Source organism: Moschus berezovskii, chromosome X (genome assembly GCF_049115385.1).
Source record: "Moschus berezovskii isolate FMDL1 chromosome X, NW_MosBer_1.0, whole genome shotgun sequence".
In the NCBI taxonomy this organism is placed as follows: domain Eukaryota; kingdom Metazoa; phylum Chordata; class Mammalia; order Artiodactyla; family Moschidae; genus Moschus; species Moschus berezovskii.
Window position 1 is genome coordinate 47,878,145 of NC_142488.1, and position 19,596 is coordinate 47,897,740.

The 19,596-nt window shown below is 40.6% G+C and overlaps 1 protein-coding gene and 1 pseudogene across 1 annotated transcript; both read left to right on the forward strand.

The window, feature by feature from the left end:
* Positions 1-1,526: 1,526 nt before the first annotated feature.
* Positions 1,527-2,884, forward strand: SPIN3 (spindlin family member 3). The gene is given in 6 exon segments (XM_088833675.1): positions 1,527-1,614; positions 1,617-1,652; positions 1,655-1,837; positions 2,096-2,434; positions 2,437-2,841; positions 2,844-2,884. Coding segments are annotated over 6 exon segments (1,092 nt in total).
* Positions 2,885-14,710: 11,826 nt separating this feature from the next.
* LOC148773287 (ubiquitin-conjugating enzyme E2 D3-like) lies at positions 14,711-17,851 on the forward strand (annotated as a pseudogene).
* The last annotated feature ends 1,745 nt before the right edge of the window (positions 17,852-19,596 follow it).

The window sequence follows — 19,596 nt, forward strand, 5'->3', positions numbered from 1 at the left end:
AAGTTAAATAATCAGGGTGACAATATACAACCTTGACGTACTCCTTTCCCGATTTGGAACCAGTTTGTTGCTCCATGTTTGGTTCTAACTGTTGCTTCTGACCTGTATACAGGTTTCTCAGGAATCAGGTAAGATGGTTTTCTATTCTCATCTCTTGAAGAATTTTCCACAGTTTGCTATGATCCACACAGTCAAAGGCTTTAGCATGTCAATGAAGCAGATATATTTTCTGGAATTCTCTTGCTTTTTCTATGATCCAATGAATGTTGGAAATTTGATCTCTGATTTCTCTGTGTTTTCTAAATTCAGCTTGTACATCTGGAAGTTCTTGGTTCATGTACTGTTGAAGCCTAGCTTGGAGGATTTTGAGTATGACCTTGCTAGTATGTAAAATGAGTGCAATTGTGCAGTCATTTGAACATTAGTCCTTAGGGAAATGCAAATTGAACCGTGAAATACTAGTTCACATCCACTACCATGGCTGTAATGAAAACAAAAATGGTTGAACACTGCTTAAATAAGTCTTTCTTCATAGGCTTAAGATGTAACAGTGTTGAAATACTAACTTTTTGTTATAATTGTAATTGTTTTGATTGTAAGTTTGTGTCGTTATTATTCTGTTCAAGAGAATAATCATTTGCATGCAAGTATAATTTTATAAGTACTTTTTAAAACTAAACATCTGAAGGTAGGAGGGAATGGTTAAACTGTGAAAATGTCCTTATGCTAATTTTAGTGAAGCCGCTACAAAACATTTTAGACGATATCTAGTAAATTAATTAAATACTCATTTTATATGGAAAAGGAAACCCCATGAAAAAGCATATGCAAATGTATCCCAGCTTTGTAAGAGTTTATTTAATAAAGGCAATGGAAAGTGTTAATATTTTGCTATAAGCCCTGGTGCATACAAGGTGGATTTATAGTTCATTATTTCCTTCCTGTCAATTTGCTAGGTTGTATACCATCCCCACATTTTCCATACAATTTCTCAGTAACCGGTGAAAAAGGAAAATATATTATCCTCAATAAATCCAGTAACGACCAGTCAGTAAAAATTACCTAGATACTGAGTCAAGATGGCAGACTGAGCACTTGTGCATTTCTCTCCTCTAACCTCAAACTCCCTTAAATGACAGGAAAGGCAGGTTTCCTTAATAAAGAGTAACTCCGGAATGGCAGGGGGAAAGGAAAGGGCAAATTCCTGGAGGATGGAGAGCAGATGGGGCAGGAATACAGAGACGGAGTTATGGATGGGGATTGGGAATATGGGAGCCCAGAACTGAAGAAGCGGCACTAGGCGGTTGGAGAGGGGATTTGTTCGTCAGGCTGGTCCAGATTTTGGAAAGGGGCGGGGCAAAGAACCAAAGAACTACTCCCAAGCCCAAGGCAGTGGTGGATGGAGAGTTGGGGGTAGGGGAGGGCGCTGTGCTGGACAGGAAGGGGAGGCCTTTCTCCTGGCAGGAAGCTGAGCTCTACGGAAAAGAGGGAGGAGACTGGCGACTGCAGTGACTGGTAAGAGTCCGATGTGGCAGAAGGGTCGCCGCTGCCACCGAGAGGGAGCGGAAGGCCCCCCAAGTAGAGTTACGGAGACATTGCGGCCATCCTGTCCGCCTATCCAGCAGCTCACTTGACACGCTCCTCGCCTAAAGATCTTCCCTCCCAGCTCTTGCAAGCACCTAACTCGTTGTCTGCTGGTCCTCCTTCGACACAGCCTCCCAGCGGAGGCAGCACCAAGGTGTCCGATTTGGGCTCGCGAGGCCCGCTATCCCCAGCTTGGAGGGGTCTCTGCCCTCTGGCCTGGACAGTGTTGGACGCAGGGCGGAGGAATGAGGGGGTGCCCTCTATTTCTTTGACCACAACCAGAACTCCATAGCGCTAGCGTAGCTGTAACTAGCTGGGGAGGAAGGTTACTGCTTGCACGCAGGTTGCAGGGTATTTCCAGTTTTTCTGCCTAGCTTTAGAGGAAAACGGGCGTCTGGGCGTGTGTGCATGGAGTGCACTCTTTAGGAAATAAAGTTCACCGTGTCATGAATTGAATTTATTTTTTCTTGATTTCCTTTATTGGGCCGCTTTGTTACTGTGCTCTGCGCAGGCATGAAGACCCCGCTCGCAAAAAAAAAAACGGCTTTTGGGCAGCGGTCCAGGACAGCCGCAGGGCATGCCAGTGTGTCTGTTACCATGATGAAGAGAAAAGCGGCACACAAGAAGCATAGGAGCAGACCCATCTCCCAGCCTCCAAGGACTATCGTGGGCTGCAGAATTCGGCATGGATGGAAAGACGGAGATGAACCTCTAACAGAGTGGAAGGGAACCATTCTGGATCAGGTACCTGTAAATCCCTCTCTGTATCTTATCAAATATGATGGAGTTGACTGTGTTTATGGATTGGAACTTCACAGAGATGAAAGAGTGTCATCACTTGAAGTCCTTCCCATACAGTTGCATCATCTAGAATCAGTGATACACACTTAACAGAAATTATGGTTGGCAAAGCAGTGGAACATATTTTTGAGACAGAGGAAGGTTCCAAAAATGAATGGAGGGGGATGGTCTTAGCTCAGGCACCTGTCATGAATACGTGGTTTTACATTACCTATGAGAAAGATCCTGTATTATATATGTACCAGTTGTTAGATGATTATCAAGACGGTGACCTACACATCCTTCCAGATTCCAATGATTCTCCTCTCACAGAGAGGGAGCCAGGAGAAGTCATAGACAGCCTAGTAGGCAAACAAGTGGAAGTGGAATATGCCAAGGAAGATATCTCCAGGAGAACTGGCATGGTTATTCATCAGGTGGAAGCACAACCCTCTGTGTACTTCATAAAATTTGATGATGATTTCATATCTATGTCTATGATTTGGTAAAAATATCTTAGAGGTCATTTTGAAGTTTGCCAAATATGTGAGACAGATTGTAAAATCTGAACACACAAAAAGTCTTGATTGTTTTACAATTTGCAAGAACCATCTTCTCCTCTTTCACACTTTTGCCTGGCAAAAAATTAAAACTTCTACCCTTTCAGACATGTTTTGAAGAATCCTTCTGCCCTTACCTCTAACCTTTTTATGTGTTCCTCCCCACAGTATAATGATTGACTTATCTAATTAGTGAGAAGCGTAAAGTCTGACATTCATTGGCCCTTATTTTTACCTTGGGTGGTGTTAATTGAATAAAGGTAACTGAACACTTCTTGCCTCATTCTTTTGGGCATTTAGACAATCTTCACTGAAGTGTGAAGCTTCTTGAGATATTCAATATGGCTGGCTAAGTGTCTTGGAAACTTCAACCCTCCCCTTAAGTGACTTCAGATGTCTAATTTGGGAAAGGAGTGAGATGTTCATGTTGGTCTTCCGTCCAAGTTGCATTTTAAATTCCAACTGTACTGAAAGTCTTATTCTTGCACTTATTGTTCAACTTGGTTCAAAATCAAGAGGGCAGTTATTTTGTATTTTAGTGCATAGGCTGAGAAATCTTACAAAACTGTTAAGGGGTAAGCATTTAGGAACCAAATGCAAGTAGAGAAATCATGGTTAGTCATTAATGGCATTAGGATTTCTGTTGTCTGCAATAGCTTTGGCTTGTACCTACAGACATGGAGTGGGTTTTTACAGACAAGGGCTGTGCAGACAAAATTTAACACAATTGGGCTTTGCCAGCCCAACGGAGCATTATGCCAGGCTCTAGCTAGAGTCCTCAGTCACAGGGTAAAGGCTAGGTTGAGCATGGTTGGCAGACCTGTTCAGGACCTCAAAATAAAGGAGCAAAAATCTGGAATCAGGCTGAGGTACAGATTTCTTTCCTAGCTAGAAGGGATGCTTTGAAAATGTTTAGATTACGTTTTCATTAGATTCTTAGAAGACTTCTGAATCCAAGCATATGAGGTGGGAAAGGCACTTGCTAGAACTAAAAAGACTGAAAATAGGCTTTGCTTCCGTGTAGAAATTGGTGAGCTCATTTATTAGGGTGTCCTAGTAGGACTATGAAACACATGATAGATGATCAAAAGACAGTGATATTCTAAGTGCTTTAATGTTTTAAATGCTGGTATTAGTAGATAGAAATCTAATAGATATTTGTTAGTGTGTTTTTTCAGCTTTATCCTGTTTTTTGGCTGGGCCTAAGAAACTCATCAGAGAAGGCAATGGCAAGCCACTCCAGTACTCTTGCCTAGAAAATCCCATGGATGGAAGAGCCTGGTAGGCTGCAGTCCATGGAGTCGCTAAGGGTCAGACAGGACTGAGCGACTTCGCTTTCACTTTTCACTTTCACACATTGGAGAAGGAAATGGCAACCCACTCCAGTGTTCTTGCCTAGAGAATCCCAGGGACAGGGGAGCCTGGTGGGCTTCCGTCTATGGGATCACACAGAGTCGGACACGACTGAAGTGACTTAGCAGCAGCAGCAAGAAACTCATATGCAGATAAGGGTGAACCCTATTTCAGCAGAAAAATAAGTAATGGAATGGGTCTTGTATCTTCCATTATTAAAGGTATTAGGGAAAGTCAACTTTGGGAAAGGTTGAAAAATAAGCAAAGTTTTGGAGAGAAGCACCCAGTCAAAACCAATGTGTTCTCATTGGGTTTCTAAGAGAAGCTCCATTAGCACTAACAGCCAGGCCATGGTCTTCTGCAGATGTGGCATTGGGACTCATGATGGTACAATCAACCACTTGGGTACCAAATTAAAGTTCACAGGTCATAGAATCAAGATTACTGACACAGAGAGACCACATCCTGCTGAGGATGAAACCAGGAAGATACTCTCCTCTCCCATGTATTCTCTGTCTACTTTCCTTCCTTTTGCTGTCACTAAGTCTCTCCTTAGATATTTGATGACAACTGCAATGTGGGTCTGTATTACCCTATGTACTAAGTCCCAGAGACATAAAAGTGTTTGAGTATCTGTTTTAGAGGCTGAGGGTTAATGTGCTTTCTAATTTTGGAGATATGATGCTGATACTGTGATAATCTTATGTCCTATTGACCCCGTGGACTCTTAATGTGATATATAATATATATATAAACATGCAATTGTGGGGTTAGATTAATTCAACTCCTGAAGTTCTAAAGGAACTACACCAAATCAAGAGGAAGATAGTCCAGGCTACAGCTGCTGAAGGAACCCCACTATCTGTCAAGACATCTTTGTGAGATCTGTATGGTTGACATCAGAAAAACAAGAAATTTGGGAAGGCAGAATTTTGGACTTTAATTCCTTTTGATTTAAAAAAAAGAAATTTCATTTGGGGCATTCATTTTTCCCTTGGAGTTTAATAACTGGTATGGCTTTCATACAGTTCAAATTAAGGCATTTTCATTATGTTGTTGACATTGTGTTATTTGGAGTATTTTAAGGCTATCTTTGGGGCTTATTTTATAATCTTTATAAGCTGTGTCAGATAATGTGGTTAGACACAATTATAAATTGAGAATATAGTAGTGAATTTTCAGCCAGGAGTGTATGTAGCTTTAGAATTAGTTTAATTACTGTTCTAGTATGACTTGTTTCAGTGCCTTCTGGAGCAAAAGTAGAATTGCTCACCAGTCTTACACAAGTGGGAGCAGGACATTCCTAAGATCCTACTGGTCTCACCCAAAAGGGAAAGCCAAGCCCTGTTTGTCTTGGGTGTTGGCAATATGGACAGAAATGTCCAAAGGTATGATAGGATCTATCCTCTGCCTCTCTCCATGTTCCTGAACAAGAAAAAGGAACTGTGCCTCTTAAAAATATTTGGAAGAAAATTTCTACCTATCTCTACTAGTGACTCATTCAGTCTGCCAAGTGGGAGGAGAAATAAATTGGTGAAACATGAGAAAAGGATTATTATGGATATGTAACTTAAGGCCATGTTGGGTCTTGAGCTCATTTCTCACAGAAAGATATGGGAAAGCAGATAGTCTGTCACTACATGACTGGGTAAACATCTAATCAGCAGACCTCTTTCACTCTCTGGGGTGGGGGATCAACTGTCTTTACACTTGGGGTAGAAGTTCATTTCAGGCTTAGGTCCAAACCATGTCCTCCAGTTCAGCTCTATCAGATTTAAAGCCGATATCTATTTTTATTCTTAAAAAAAATTTAATATATAAATCATTTTGCACAAAAACACATGCCTCTGGTAAAAATCAAACAGTTCAAAAGGTATGTGGTATAAAGTCTCCTTTTTTTCACATCCTTGACCACAGTCCGACTTTCCAAAGATAAACACTCTTACCAGTTACTATGTATTTTTCCAGAGATAATCCATGTACTTGCAAATATATCATATATGTGTATATCAAATTTTTGTGAAAATTGTGGCATGTTATACATGCTGTTATGAATTTTGCTTTCTTAATATATTAAAGCTGTTATTTTTCACTTTTTGATACCTGTGTATATTTTTTAGTTGGTTCAGAATCTGGAAGGGAAGGAGGTATCATTGATTCAGACCTTCAGATCCCAGCCTAATTTAATGAAAACTTACAAATCCGCATTTACAATGCGGATTTACAAATGTCACTGCAAATCCACCAATTCTGCCAGTTAAATTTTTCTGACTAGTAGACTATGAAATGTATTTAAACATGATTGATTTTTATGGAAGGAACTCTTTGAGACCAGTATATTTTTATTGAAAAAAGTTAAAAGGGAAATGAACTATAAATTGAAACTGTGGGAAAAGTTCAGTCAGTTCAGTTCAGTCACACAGTCATGTCCGACTCTTTGCAACACCAAAAATCGCAGCATGCCAGGCCTCCCTGTCCTTCACCAATTCCCAGAGTTCACTGAAACACATATCCATCAAGTCGGTGATGCCACCAAGTCATCTCATCATTGTCGTACCCTTCTCCTCCTGTCCCCAATCCCTTCCAGCATCAGCGTCTTTTCCAATGAGTAAACTCGTCGCATGAGGTGGCCAAAGTATTGGAGTTTCAGCTTCAGCATCAGTCCTTCCAATGAACACCCAGGACTGATCTCCTTTAGGATGGACTGGTTGGATCTCCTTGCAGTCCAAGGGACACGCAAGAGACTTCTCTAACGTCACAGTTCAAAAGCATCAGTTCTTTAGTAATCAGCTTTCTTCACAGTCCAACTCTCACATCCATACATGACCACAGGAAAAACCATAGCCTTGACTAGACGGACCTTGGTTGGCAAAGTAATGTCTCTGCTTTTTAATATGCTATCTAGGTTGGTCATAACTTTCCTTCCAAGAAGTAAGTGTCTTTTAATTTCATGGCTGCAATCAGCATCCGCAGTGATTTTGGAGCCCCATAAAATAAAGTCTGACACTGTTTCCACTGTTTCCCCATCTATTTCCCATGAAGTGATGGGACCAGATGCCATGATCTTTGTTTTCTGAATGTTGAGCTTCAAACCAAACTTTTCACTCTCCTCTTTCACATTCATCAAGAGGCTTTTGAGTTCCTCTTCACTTTCTGCCATAAGGGTGGTGTCATCTGCATATCTGAGGTTATTGATATTTCTCCCGGCAATCTTGATTCCAGCTTGTGCTTCTTCCAGCCCAGCGTTCCTCATGATTTACACTGCAGATAAGTTAAATAAGCAGGGTAACAGTATACAGCCTTGACGTACTCCTTTTCCTATTTGGAACCAGTCTGTTGTTCCATGTCCAGTTCTAACTGTTGCTTCCTGACCTGCATACAGGTTTCTCAAGAGGCAGCTCAGGTGGTCTGGTATGCCCATCTCTTTCAAAATATTCCACAGTTTATTGTGATCCACACAGTCAAAGACTTTGGCATAGTCAATGAAGCAAAAATAGATGTATTTCTGGAACTCTCTTGCTTTCTCCATAATCCAGCGGATGTTGCCAATTTGATCTCTGGTGCCTCTGCCTTTTCTAAAACCTGCTTGAACATCTGGGAGTTCACGATTATTGTATTGCTGAAGCCTGGCTTGGAGAATTTTGAGCATGACTTTACTAGCGTGTGAGATTAGTGCAACTGTTTGAGCATTCTTTGGCATTGCCTTTCTTTGGGATTGGAATGAAGACTGACCTTTTCCAGTCCTGTGGCCACTGCTGAGTTTTCCAAATTTGCTGGCATATTGAGTGCAGCACTTTCACAGCACCATCTTTCAGGATTTGAAATAGCTCAATTGGAATTCCATCACCTCCACTAGCTTTGTTCATAGTGATGCTCTCTAAGGCCCACTTGACTTCACATTCCAAGATGTCTGGCTCTAAGGCAGTGATCACACCATCGTGATTGTCTGGGTCGTGAAGATCTTTTTTGTACAGTTCTTCTGTGTATTCCTGACACCTCTTCTTTATATGTTCTGCTTCTGTTAGGTCCACACCATTTCTGTCCTTTATCGAGCCCATCTTTGCATGCCATGTTCCCTTGGTATCTCTAATTTTCTTGAAGATATCTCTTGTCTTTCCTATTCTGTTGTTTCCTCTATTTCTTTGCATTGATCGCTGAGGAAGGCTTTCTTATGTTGCTGTTCTTTGGAACTCTGCATTCAAATGCTTATACCTTTCCTTTTCTCCTTTGCTTTTTGCTTCTCTTCTTTTCAGCTATTTATAAGGTCTCCTCAGACAGCCATTTTGCTTTTTTGCATTTCCTTTCCATGGGAATGGTCTTGGACTCTGCCTCTGGTAAAATGTCACAAATTCCGTCCAGAGTTTATCCGGCACTCTATCAGATCTAGTCCCTTAAATCTATTTCTCACTTCCACTGTATAATCATAAGGGATTTGATTTAGCTCATATCTGAATGGTCTAGTGGTTTTCCCTACTTTCTTCAATTTCAGTCTGAATTTGGCAATAAGGAGTTCATGATCTGAGCCAGAGTCAAATCCTGGTCTTGTTTTTGCCAACTGTATAGAGCTTCTCCATCTTTGGCTGCAAAGAATATAATCAACTTAATTTCGGTGTTGACCATCTGTTGATGTCCATGTGTAGAGTCTTCTCTTGTGTTGTTGAAAAAGGTTGTTTGCTATGACCAGTGCGTTCTCTTGGCAAAACTCTATTAGCTTCTGCCCTGCCTCATTCTGTGCTCCAAGACCAATTTGCCTGTTACTGCAGGTGTTTCTTGACTTCCTAATTCTGCATTCCAGACCCCTATGAAGAAAATGACATGTTTTTTGGGTGTTAGTTCTAAAAGGTCTTGTAGGTCTTCATAGAAGAGTTCAACTTCGGCTTCTTCAGCGTTACTTGTTGGGGCATAGGTTTGGACTAGTGTAATATTGAATGGTTTGCCTTGGAAACAGAGATCATTCTGTCGTTTTTGATATTGCATCCAAGTACTGCATTTTGGACAATTTTGTTGACCATGATGACTACTCCATTTCTTCTAAGGGATTCCTGTCTAACCATAGACATGTATTAAAATGCTTTGTTGTCATCCAAATATAATTTTCGTTTTACTCTGATGCTTTTTTGAAAATGCTTGCAAATAAAATGAGACATTTATTTTTTCTCCTTATCTGATGTTTCCAGAATTCAGAAACTCATATTGAGTGTAATTATTTTCATGGCAATATATTTATTTGTATAAGTTCAAGAAAAAACAGTTCTCCTTGTAACAGTACGTAACTGGAAACATCGTTTATATTACCAAAAGTTTCACTATAATGTGATTTTTGAGCATGATGAATAGAGTTAGATATGACTTGACAGCCTAGATAGCATATTAAAAAGCAGAGACATTAATTTGCCAACAAAGGTCCATCTAGTCAAGGCTGTGGTTTCTCCAGTGGTCATGTATGGATGTGAGAATTGGACTGTAAAGAAAGCTGATCGCTGAAAAACTGATGCTTTTGAACTGTGTTGTTGGAGAAGACTCTTGAGAGTCCCTTGGACTGCAAGGAGATCCAACCAGTCCATTCTAAAGGAGATCATTCCAGGGTGTTCATTGGAAGGACTGATGCTAAAGCTCAAACTCCAATACTTTGGCCACCTCGTGCGACAAGTTGACTCACTGGAAAAGACTCTGATGCTGGGAGGGATTGGGGGCAGGAGAAGAATGGGACGGCAGAGAATGAGATGGCTGGATGGCATCACCAACTCGATGGACATGAGTTGGAGTCAACTCCGGGAATTGGTGATGGACAGGGAGGCCTGGCGTGCTGTGATTCATGGCGTCGCAAAGAGTCAGACACGAATGAGCAACTGAACTGAACTGAACTGAATTACTTTACAATATTATATTGGTTGGTTTTGCCATACATTGACATGAGTCCGCCCCGAGTGTACATGTGTTCCCTTTCTTGAACACCCCTCCCAGCTCCCTCCTCCCCATATCCTCCTTCTGGGTTATCCCCGTGGACCAGCCCCGAGCATCCTGTATCATGCGTCAAACCTGGTCTGGTGATTCGTTTCACATATGATAATATACATGTTTCAATGCCATTCTCCCAAATCATCCCACCCTCGCCCTCTCCCACAGAGTCCCAAAGACTGTTCTATACACCTGTGTCTCTTTTGCTGTCTCGTATACAGGGTTAAGATTACCATCTTTCTAAATTCCATATATATGCGTTAGTATACTGTATTGGCGTTTTTCTTTCTGGCTTATTCTGTATAAAAGGCTCCAGTTTCATCCACCTCATTAGAACTGATTCAAATGTATTCTTTTTAATGGCTGAATAATACTCTATTGTGTATATGTACCAAAGCTTTCTTATCCATTCGTCTGCAAATGGACATCTAAGTTGCTTCCATGTCCTTGCTATTATAAACAGTGCTGCAATGAACATTGGAGTACATGTGTTTCTTTCAATTCTGGTTTCCTCAGTGTGTACGCCTAGTAGTGCGATTGCTGGATCATATGGCAGTTCTATTTCCAGGTTTTTGAGGAATCTCCACACTTTTCTCCATAGTGGCTGTACTAGTTTGCATTCCCACCAACAGTGTAAGAGGGTTCCTTTCTCTCCACACCCTCTCCAGCATTTATTGCATGTAGACGTTTGGATAGCAGCCATTCTGACTGGTGTGAAATGGTATCTTACTGTGGCTTTGATTTGCATTTCTCTGATTATGAGGGATGTTGAGCATTTTTTCATGTGTTTGTTAGCCATCTGTATGTCTTCTTTGGAGAAATGTCTGTTTAGTTCTTTGGCCCATTTTTTGATTGGGTCGTTTATTTTTCTGGAATTGAACTGCAGGAGCTGCTTGAATATTTTGGAGATTAATTCTTTGTCAGTTGTTTCATTTGCTATTATTTTCTCCCATTCTGAAGACTGTCTTTTCACCTTGCTTATACTTTCCTTTGCTGTGCAGAAGATTTTAATTTTAATTAGGTCCCATTCGTTTATTTTTTCTTTTATTTCCAATATTCTGGGAGGTGGGTCATGGAGGATCCTGCTGTGATTTATGTCAGAGAGTGTTTTGCGTATGTTCTCCTCTAGGAGTTTTATAGTTTCTGGTCTTAACATTTAGATCTTTAATCCATTTTGAGTTTATTTTTGTGTATGGTATTAGAAAGTGTAAGAGACTTTTTAAAAGGCTAATTTGAGATTCTTTATAAATGTTCCAGTAAATCAAACTCAAAAGGACTTATGTTATCAATTACCATTCTTGTTGCACTTATTGGAGAAGTCAGTGGCTCCCCACTACAGTACTCTTGCCTGGAAAAATCCCATGGACGGAGGAGCCTGGTGGGCTGCAGTCCACGGGGTCGCTAACAGTTGGACATGACTGAGTGACTTCACTTTCACTTTTCACTTTCATGCATTAGAGAAGGAAATGGCAACCCACTCCAGTGCTCTTGTCTGGAGAATCCCAGGGACGGGGGCGCCTGGTAGCTGTCATCTATGGGGTTGCACAGAATTGGAATCGACTGAAGCGACTTAGCAGCTCCAGCTGCACTTATGCAAATTTCAGTTCAGTTCAGTCGCTCAGTCATGTCCAACTCTTTGCGACCCCATGCACTGCAGCATGCCAGGCTTCCCTGTCCATCACCAACTCCCAGAACCTGCCCAAATTCATGTCCATTGAATCGGTTATGCCATCCAACCATCTCATCACCTGTTGTCCCCTTCTCTTCCTGCCTTCAATCTTTCCCAGCATCAGGGTCTTTTCCATTCAGTCAGTTATACACATCAGGTGGCCAAAATATTGGAGATTCAGCCTCAGCATCAGTCTTTCCAATGAACATTCAGGACTGATTTCCTTTAGGATGGTCTGGTTGGATCTCCTTGCAGTCCAAGGGACTCTCAAGAGTCTTCTCCAACACTACAGTTCAGAAGCATCAATTCTTCGCTGATCAGCTTTCTTCACAGTCCAGCTCTCACATCCATACATTACAACTGGAAAAACCATAGTTATGACTAGGCAGACCTTTGTTGGCAAAGTAATGTTTCTGCCTTTTAATATGCTGTCTAGGTTGGTCATAACTTTCTTTCCAAGGAGCAAGCGTCTTTTAATTTCATGGCTACAATCACCATCTGCAGTGATTTTGTAGCCCAGAAAAATAAAGTCTGCCACTGTTTCCCCATCTGTTTGCCATGAAGTGATGTGACCAGATGCCATGATCTTAGTTTTCTGAATGTTGAGCTTTAAGCCAACTTTTTCACTCTCCTTTTTCACTTTCATCAAGAGGCTCTTTAGTTCTCCACTTTCTGCCATAAGGGTGGTGTCATCTGCATATCTGAGGTCAGCTCACCCTTAATGAAGAAAAGGCAACTTATAAGAAATGGAGCTATATTTTTCGGAGCAAAGAATGATGTCTTTTCTCTCTTTGAATAAGAAGAGGGACTGACAAAAATCCTTCACCGACCTCTACTTAGGTTCTTCAGTCTTTCTTCCTAATTAGTCCCTGAGTTTTGGGCTTCTGTGTTTGTCTCTGAAATTATCAATGTTAGAAAGATTGCAATAAGCAAGATTAGCAATTCTAGCTAGCTAGAATTCCCCGATTCTTGATATCTGATCACCTTTAATATCTAATGGGGTTCCTCATCCTCCACTATCCCTTAGGTGATAGCACCTTCACCTGTCTTCACTAGGAATCCTGTTAGGTCAGTTTAACCAGAATATCCCCTTACACCTGATGTTTTCTCTTAGTAATTTTCCATCCATAGACTCCCTAACTCACTCCTCGGTTATACCTTCTCAACTTTCCTTGCTTTATTTTCTCCCCCACCAAAAGACCCCATTGGCAGTGGTCCTGATACTTATCTGAATGGCTCTGCCTTATTGTCCTTAATAAGTGCATTAAATGAATAGTGTCTTTTTTTTTTTCTCTGTAATACAGGCCATCCACTTTCAGCACCCAGTCACATTGCCAAGTAAATCTAAATGGAAGCTCTAGGTAGGTAGGCCTAGACATCCTCTGTATTTCTTTCTTACTATGAAATTGTTTTTCCAAAGTATAATTTCATATTGTACATTTTTAAAATTTCCCATTATCTTGAGTCCTCAGCATTGGGCTGTGAACACTTCTAGATGTTCGGGTGCACCAAAACTGTTTCTAGCTACAATTTCCCACTTTTGCCCTCCCCTGTCTGTGATCTCAGGACATATAAATACACCAGTGAAATTTTCTCATGACTTTTGCTTGTATACTCCACCTGGACCCTTAAAGACACTTGCCCGACAGTATTTAATCTCTCTCAGCTCCCTATCTGCTTAGTTATTTCTTTTGTCATTCTACTCATATCCTGTGTGATGTGCCATACCTCTCTTTTCTACAACCTGTATGTAATAAATCCTTTATTTTTATACTCAGATTTTCTAAGTGTAGTTTTCACTACCATGTTGGAATAATCCTTAAAGTCCCTACAAGTGTGACTTGCCCATTTACAATCTAAATTCCTCTCCAGTGGAAGACCTGATTTTATCTCTAGATTCATGATAATCTATCCTTTATGCTCTAGACATTTCATACTTGTTTAATTCTTAAAACAAATCTTAGGTAGGCATTATCATGGTTCTTAAAGTTTAATTCTTCAGCTTTTCTTACAATGTGATATGCTATTACATTTAAAAAAAAAAAAACAGGCAGCCCAATAAATGTATGCAATATAAAAATCATTTACAAAGGATATTCTTAGAGATAAAAAAGACTTTACAATATCTCAGTATTCTATAATAGGTCTGAAAAGCTTTTCAAATGAACAAATAGTAAATATTTTAAGTTGTATAGGCTATATGGCCTCAGTCACAACTGCTCAGTTGTCTTTGTAGCAAAAGTAAATACATGTAGATACATGTAAATGATGGTATGTGGCTGTGTTCCAATAAAACTTTATTTATGAAAATAGATGGTAGGCGGGCTTAGATTTCTTGGTCTTATTTTCCAGATTCCTGTCTATAAATGTTTTCTAAAGGAATAAGACTATACATGGTGTGTATTTGAAAAGGCTGGAGTGGTGGTGAAAACAATTAAGAGGAGCATAAAAGGGATAGCATTATGAAATATATTTTTTCAAAAGTCAGATTTGATATTTTCTCATGTTTTTAAAGGCTACATTTTGAGAAAAACGTTTAATACTTTCCTCAATTACTATAATAAAACTGAAGAAAGGAGACGGGCCCCTATAGGGAAGAATGCATAAAATTGTCCTTTAGTCATTGCAGCATGACAGCTCCTGTTAACCAGTCTTGAGATTCTCGCGAGTTCCACCTCCTTAATACCAAGTAACTGTGTCTGGCAGAACTGATGGGTGAGCAAGAGACAATCCTTCCCAGCTGCTGGTATAATCAAGGGTTTTGGGAGGAGCTTTGAGCATGCACTGAGATAGTGAGGAGCCAGATATGGCACAGACTAGGGCGCTGAAATGGATTAATAAGGAACTTAGTGATTTGACCCGTGACCCTCTAGCACATGCAGGTCCATTTGGAGATTATATATTTCATTGTCAAGCCACAGTTATGGGACATAAGGACAGCCATTTCAAGGCGGTGCATTTTTGACAATTCATTTTCCTTCAGACTACCCTTTCAAACCACCTAAAGTTGCATTTACAAAAAGAATTTATCATCCAAATATTAACAGTAATGGCAGCATTTATCTTGATATTCTAAAATCACAATGGTCTCCTGATTTAACTATTTCTAAACGTGGCTCAGAGGTTAAAGCTTCTGCCTCCAATGTGGGACACCCGGCTTCGATCCCTGGGTCGGGAAGATCCCCTGGAGAAGGAAACGGTAACCCACTCCAGTATTCTTGCCTGGAGAATCCCATGGATGGAGAAACCTGGCAGGCTACAGTCCACGGGGTCGCATAGAGTCGGACACGACTGAGCGACGGAACAGAACAGAACAGAACAGAAAGTTCTTTTAAAGACCTACAAGACCTTTTAGAACTAACACTAAAAAAGATGTCCTTTTCATTATAGGGGACTGGAATGCAAAACTAGGAAGTCAAGAAACACCTGGAGTAACAGGCAAATTTGGCCTTGGAGCACGGAATGAAGCAGGGCAAAGGCTAACAGAGTTTTGTCAAGAGAACGCACTGGTCATAGAAAACACCCACTTCCAACAACACAAGAGAAGACTCTACACATGGACATCACCAGATGGTCAACACCGAAATCAGATTGATTATATTCTTTGCAGCCAAAGATGGAGAAGCTCTATACAGTTAGCAAAAAAAAGACCAGGAGCAGACTGTGGCTCAGATCACGAACTCCTTACTGCCAAATTCAGACTGAAATTGAAGAAAGTAGGGAAAACTACTAGACAATTTAGATATGACCTCAATCAAATCCCTTATGATTATACAGTGGAAGTAAGAAATAGATTTAAGGGACTAGACCTGATAGATAGAGTGCCTGATGAACTCTGGACGGAGATTGGTGTCATTGTACAGGAGACAGGGACCAAGACCATCCCCATGGAAAAGAAATGAAAAAAAGCAAAATGGCTGTCTGAGGAGGCCTTACAAATAGCTGTGAAAAGAAGAGAAGCGAAAAGCAAAGGAGAAAGGGAAAGATATAAGCATCTGAATGCAGAGTTCCAAAGAATAGCTAGGAGAGATAAGAAAGCCTTCCTCAGCGATCAATGCAAAGAAATAGAGGAAAAAAACAGAATTAAAAAAAACAAGAGATCTTTTCAAGAAAATTAGAGATATCAAGGGAACATTTCATGAAAAGATGGGTTCGATAAAGGACAGAAATGGTATGGACCTAACAGAAGCAGAAGAGATTAAGAAGAGGTGGAAAGAATACACAGAAGAACTGTACAAAAAAGATCTTCACGATGAAGATAATCACGATGGCGTGATCACTCACCTGGAACCAGACCTCTTGGAATGTGAAGTCAAGTGGGCCTTAGAGAGCATCACGATGAACAAAGCTAGTGGAGGTGATGGAATTCCAATTGAGCTATTTCAAATCCTGAAAGATGATGCTGTGAAAGTGCTGCACTCAATATGCCAGCAAATGTGGAAAACTCAGCAGTGGCCACAGGACTGGAAAAGGTCAGTCTTCATTCCAATCCCAAAGAAAGGCAATGTTAAAGAATGCTCAAACTACTGCACAATTGCACTCATCTCACACGCTAGTAAAGTCATGCTCAAAATTCTCCAAGCCAGGCTTCAGCAATATGTGAACCGTGAACTCCCAGATGTTCAAGCAGGTTTTAGAAAAGGCAGAGGCACCAGAGATCAAATTGCCAACATCCGCTGGATCATGGAGAAAGCAAGAGAGTTCCAGAAACACATCTATTTCTGCTTCATTGACTATGCCAAAGCCTTTGACTGTGTGGATCACAATAAACTGTGGAACATTCTGAAAGAGTTGGGAACACCAGACCACCTGACCTGCCTCTTGAGAAACCTGTATGTAGGTCAGAAAGCAACAGCTAGAACTGGACATGGAACAACAGACTGGTTCCAAATAGGAAAAGGAGTACCTCAAAGTTGTATATTGTCACCCTGATTATTTAATTTATATGCAGAGTACATCATGAGGAACGCTGGGCTGAAAGAAGCACAAGCTGGAATCAAGATTGCCAGGAGAAATATCAATCACCTCAGATATGCAGATAACAACAACCTTATGGCAGAAAGTGAAGAGAAACTCATAGGCCTCTTGATGAAAGTGAAAGAGGAGAGTGAAAAGTTTGGCTTGAAGCTCAACATTCAGAAAACGAAGATCATGGCATCTGGTCCCATCACTTCATGGGAAATAGATGGGGAAATAGTGTCAGAGTTTATTTTTTGGGGCTCCAAAATCACTGCGGATGCTGATTGCAGCCAGGAAATTAAAAAACGCTTACTCCTTGGAAGGATAGTTATGACCAACCAAGATAGCATATTAAAAAGCAGAGACATTACTTTGCCAACCAAGGTTCCTCTAGTCAAGGCTATGGATTTTCCCATGGTCATGTGTGGATGTAAGTGTTGGACTGTGAAGAAAGCTGATGCCGAAGAATTGATGCTTTTGAACTGTGGTTCTGGAGAAGACTCTTGTCAGTCCCTTGGACTGCAAGGAGATCCAACCAGTCCATTCTAAAGGAGATCAATCCTGGGTGTTCATTAGAAGGACTGATGCTAAAGCTGAAGCTCCAATACTTTGGCCACCTCATGCGACGAGTTGACTCACTGGAAAAGAGTCTGATGCTGGGAGGGATTGGGGGTGGGAGGAGACGGGGACGACAGAGAATGAGATGGCTGGATGGCATCACCTACTCGATGGAGATGAGTTTGAGTGAACTCCACGAGTTGGTGATGTACAGGGAGGCCTGGCGTGCTGTGATTCTTGGGGTCGCAAAGAGTCGGACACGACTGAGCTACTGAACTGAAATGAACTGAAAAGTTCTTTTATCCATTTGTTCACTGCTATGTGATTCAAACCCAGATGACCCCCTAGTGCCAGAGATTGCACAGATCTATAAAACAGAGATAAGTACAACAGAATATCTCAGGAATGGAGTCAGCACTATGCCATGTGATGCTACTTTAAAGTCAGAATAACCTGCATTATAGCTGTAATAAACTTATAAATTAGTATTCGTGTTTTTTTTTTAATTTTCTTATCTGACTTCTCCCCTTTTGTACCTCATCTTTTTTAATATTATTTTTTGTCTACCTCCCTCCATTCATTCATATGCTCATCTGAGAAGACTTCAGTTCTTCCAGCTTTGGACAATAACTGCTTTTAGAAACTAAAGTAGTTACAAGAGAACAGTTGCCCAAGATTCAGAATTTTTTAATTTTTTTTTTTTACTTTTGTTTTTTGGTGTTAATTCTCTTTCTTTTTTAAAATTTATTTATTTTACCTGGAGGCTAATTACTTTACAATATTGTAGTGATTTTTGCTATACATTGATATGAATCAGCCATGGGTTTACATGTGTTCCCCATCCTGAACCCCCCTCCCACCTCCCTCCCCATCCCATCCCTCTGGGTCATCCCAGTGCACCAGCCCTGTGTACCTTGTCTCATGCATCAAACCTGGACTGGCAATCGATTTCACATATGATAATATACATGTTTCAAAGTTATTCTCTCAGATCATCCCACCCTCGCCCTCTCCCACAGAGTCCAAAAGACTGTTCTATTCATCTGTGTCTCTTTTGCTGTCTTGCATATAGGGTTACTGTTACCATCTTTCTAAATTCCATATATATATGTGTTATATACTGTATTGATGTTTTTCTTTCTGGCTTACTTCACTCCGTGTAATAGGCTCCAGTTTTATCCACCTCATTAGAACTGATTCAAATGAATTCTTTCTAATGGCTGAGTAATATTCCATTGTGTATATGTACCACAGCTTTCTTATCCATTCGTCTGATGATGGACATCTAGGTTGCTTCCATGTCCTGGCTATTATAAACAGTGCTGCGATGAACATTGGGGTACATGTGTCTCTTTCAATTCTGGTTTCCTCAGTGTGTATGGCCAGCAGTGGGATTGCTGGTTCACATGGCAGTTCTATTTCCAGTTTTTTAAGGAATCTCCACACTGTTCTTCATAGTGGCTGTACTAGTTGCATTCCCATCAACAGTGTAAGAGGGTTCCCTTTTCTCCACACCCTCTCCAGCATTTATTGTTTGTAGATTTTTGGATAGCAGCCATTCTGACTGGCATGAAATGGTACCTCATTGTGGTTTCTATTTGCATTTCTCTGATAATGAGTGATGTTGAGCATCTTTTCATGTGTTTGTTAGCATCTGTATGTCTTCTTTGGAGAACTGTCTGTTTAGTTCTTTGGACCATTTTTTGATTGGGTCATTTATTTTTCTTGAATTGAGCTTCAGGAGTTGCTTGTATATTTTTGAGATTAATTATTTGTCAATTGCTTCGTTTGTTATTATTTTCTCCCATTCTGAAGGCTGTCTTCACTTTGTTATAGTTTCCATTGTTGTGCAAAAGCTTTTAAGTTTAATTAGGTCCCACTTGTTTAATTTTGCTTTTATTTCCATTACTCTGGGATGTGGATCATAGAGGATCCTGCTGTGATTTATGTCGGAGAGTGTCTTGCCTATGTTTTCCTCTAGGAGTTTTTTTTTAAAAAATGGAGCATGTGTATTATGTGGCCAGTGTCTTGGTTGTGAGACTAAAACCATTCTTAATTGCTCTAACATGCTGAAGACTCATCTGAGAGGGAGGGAGATGGATGCTGAGTCGTCACATCATAGGAAGCAGGATTATTCTAGCAGCATCCATTTAAGCCTTCCACTGTTAAAGGTTT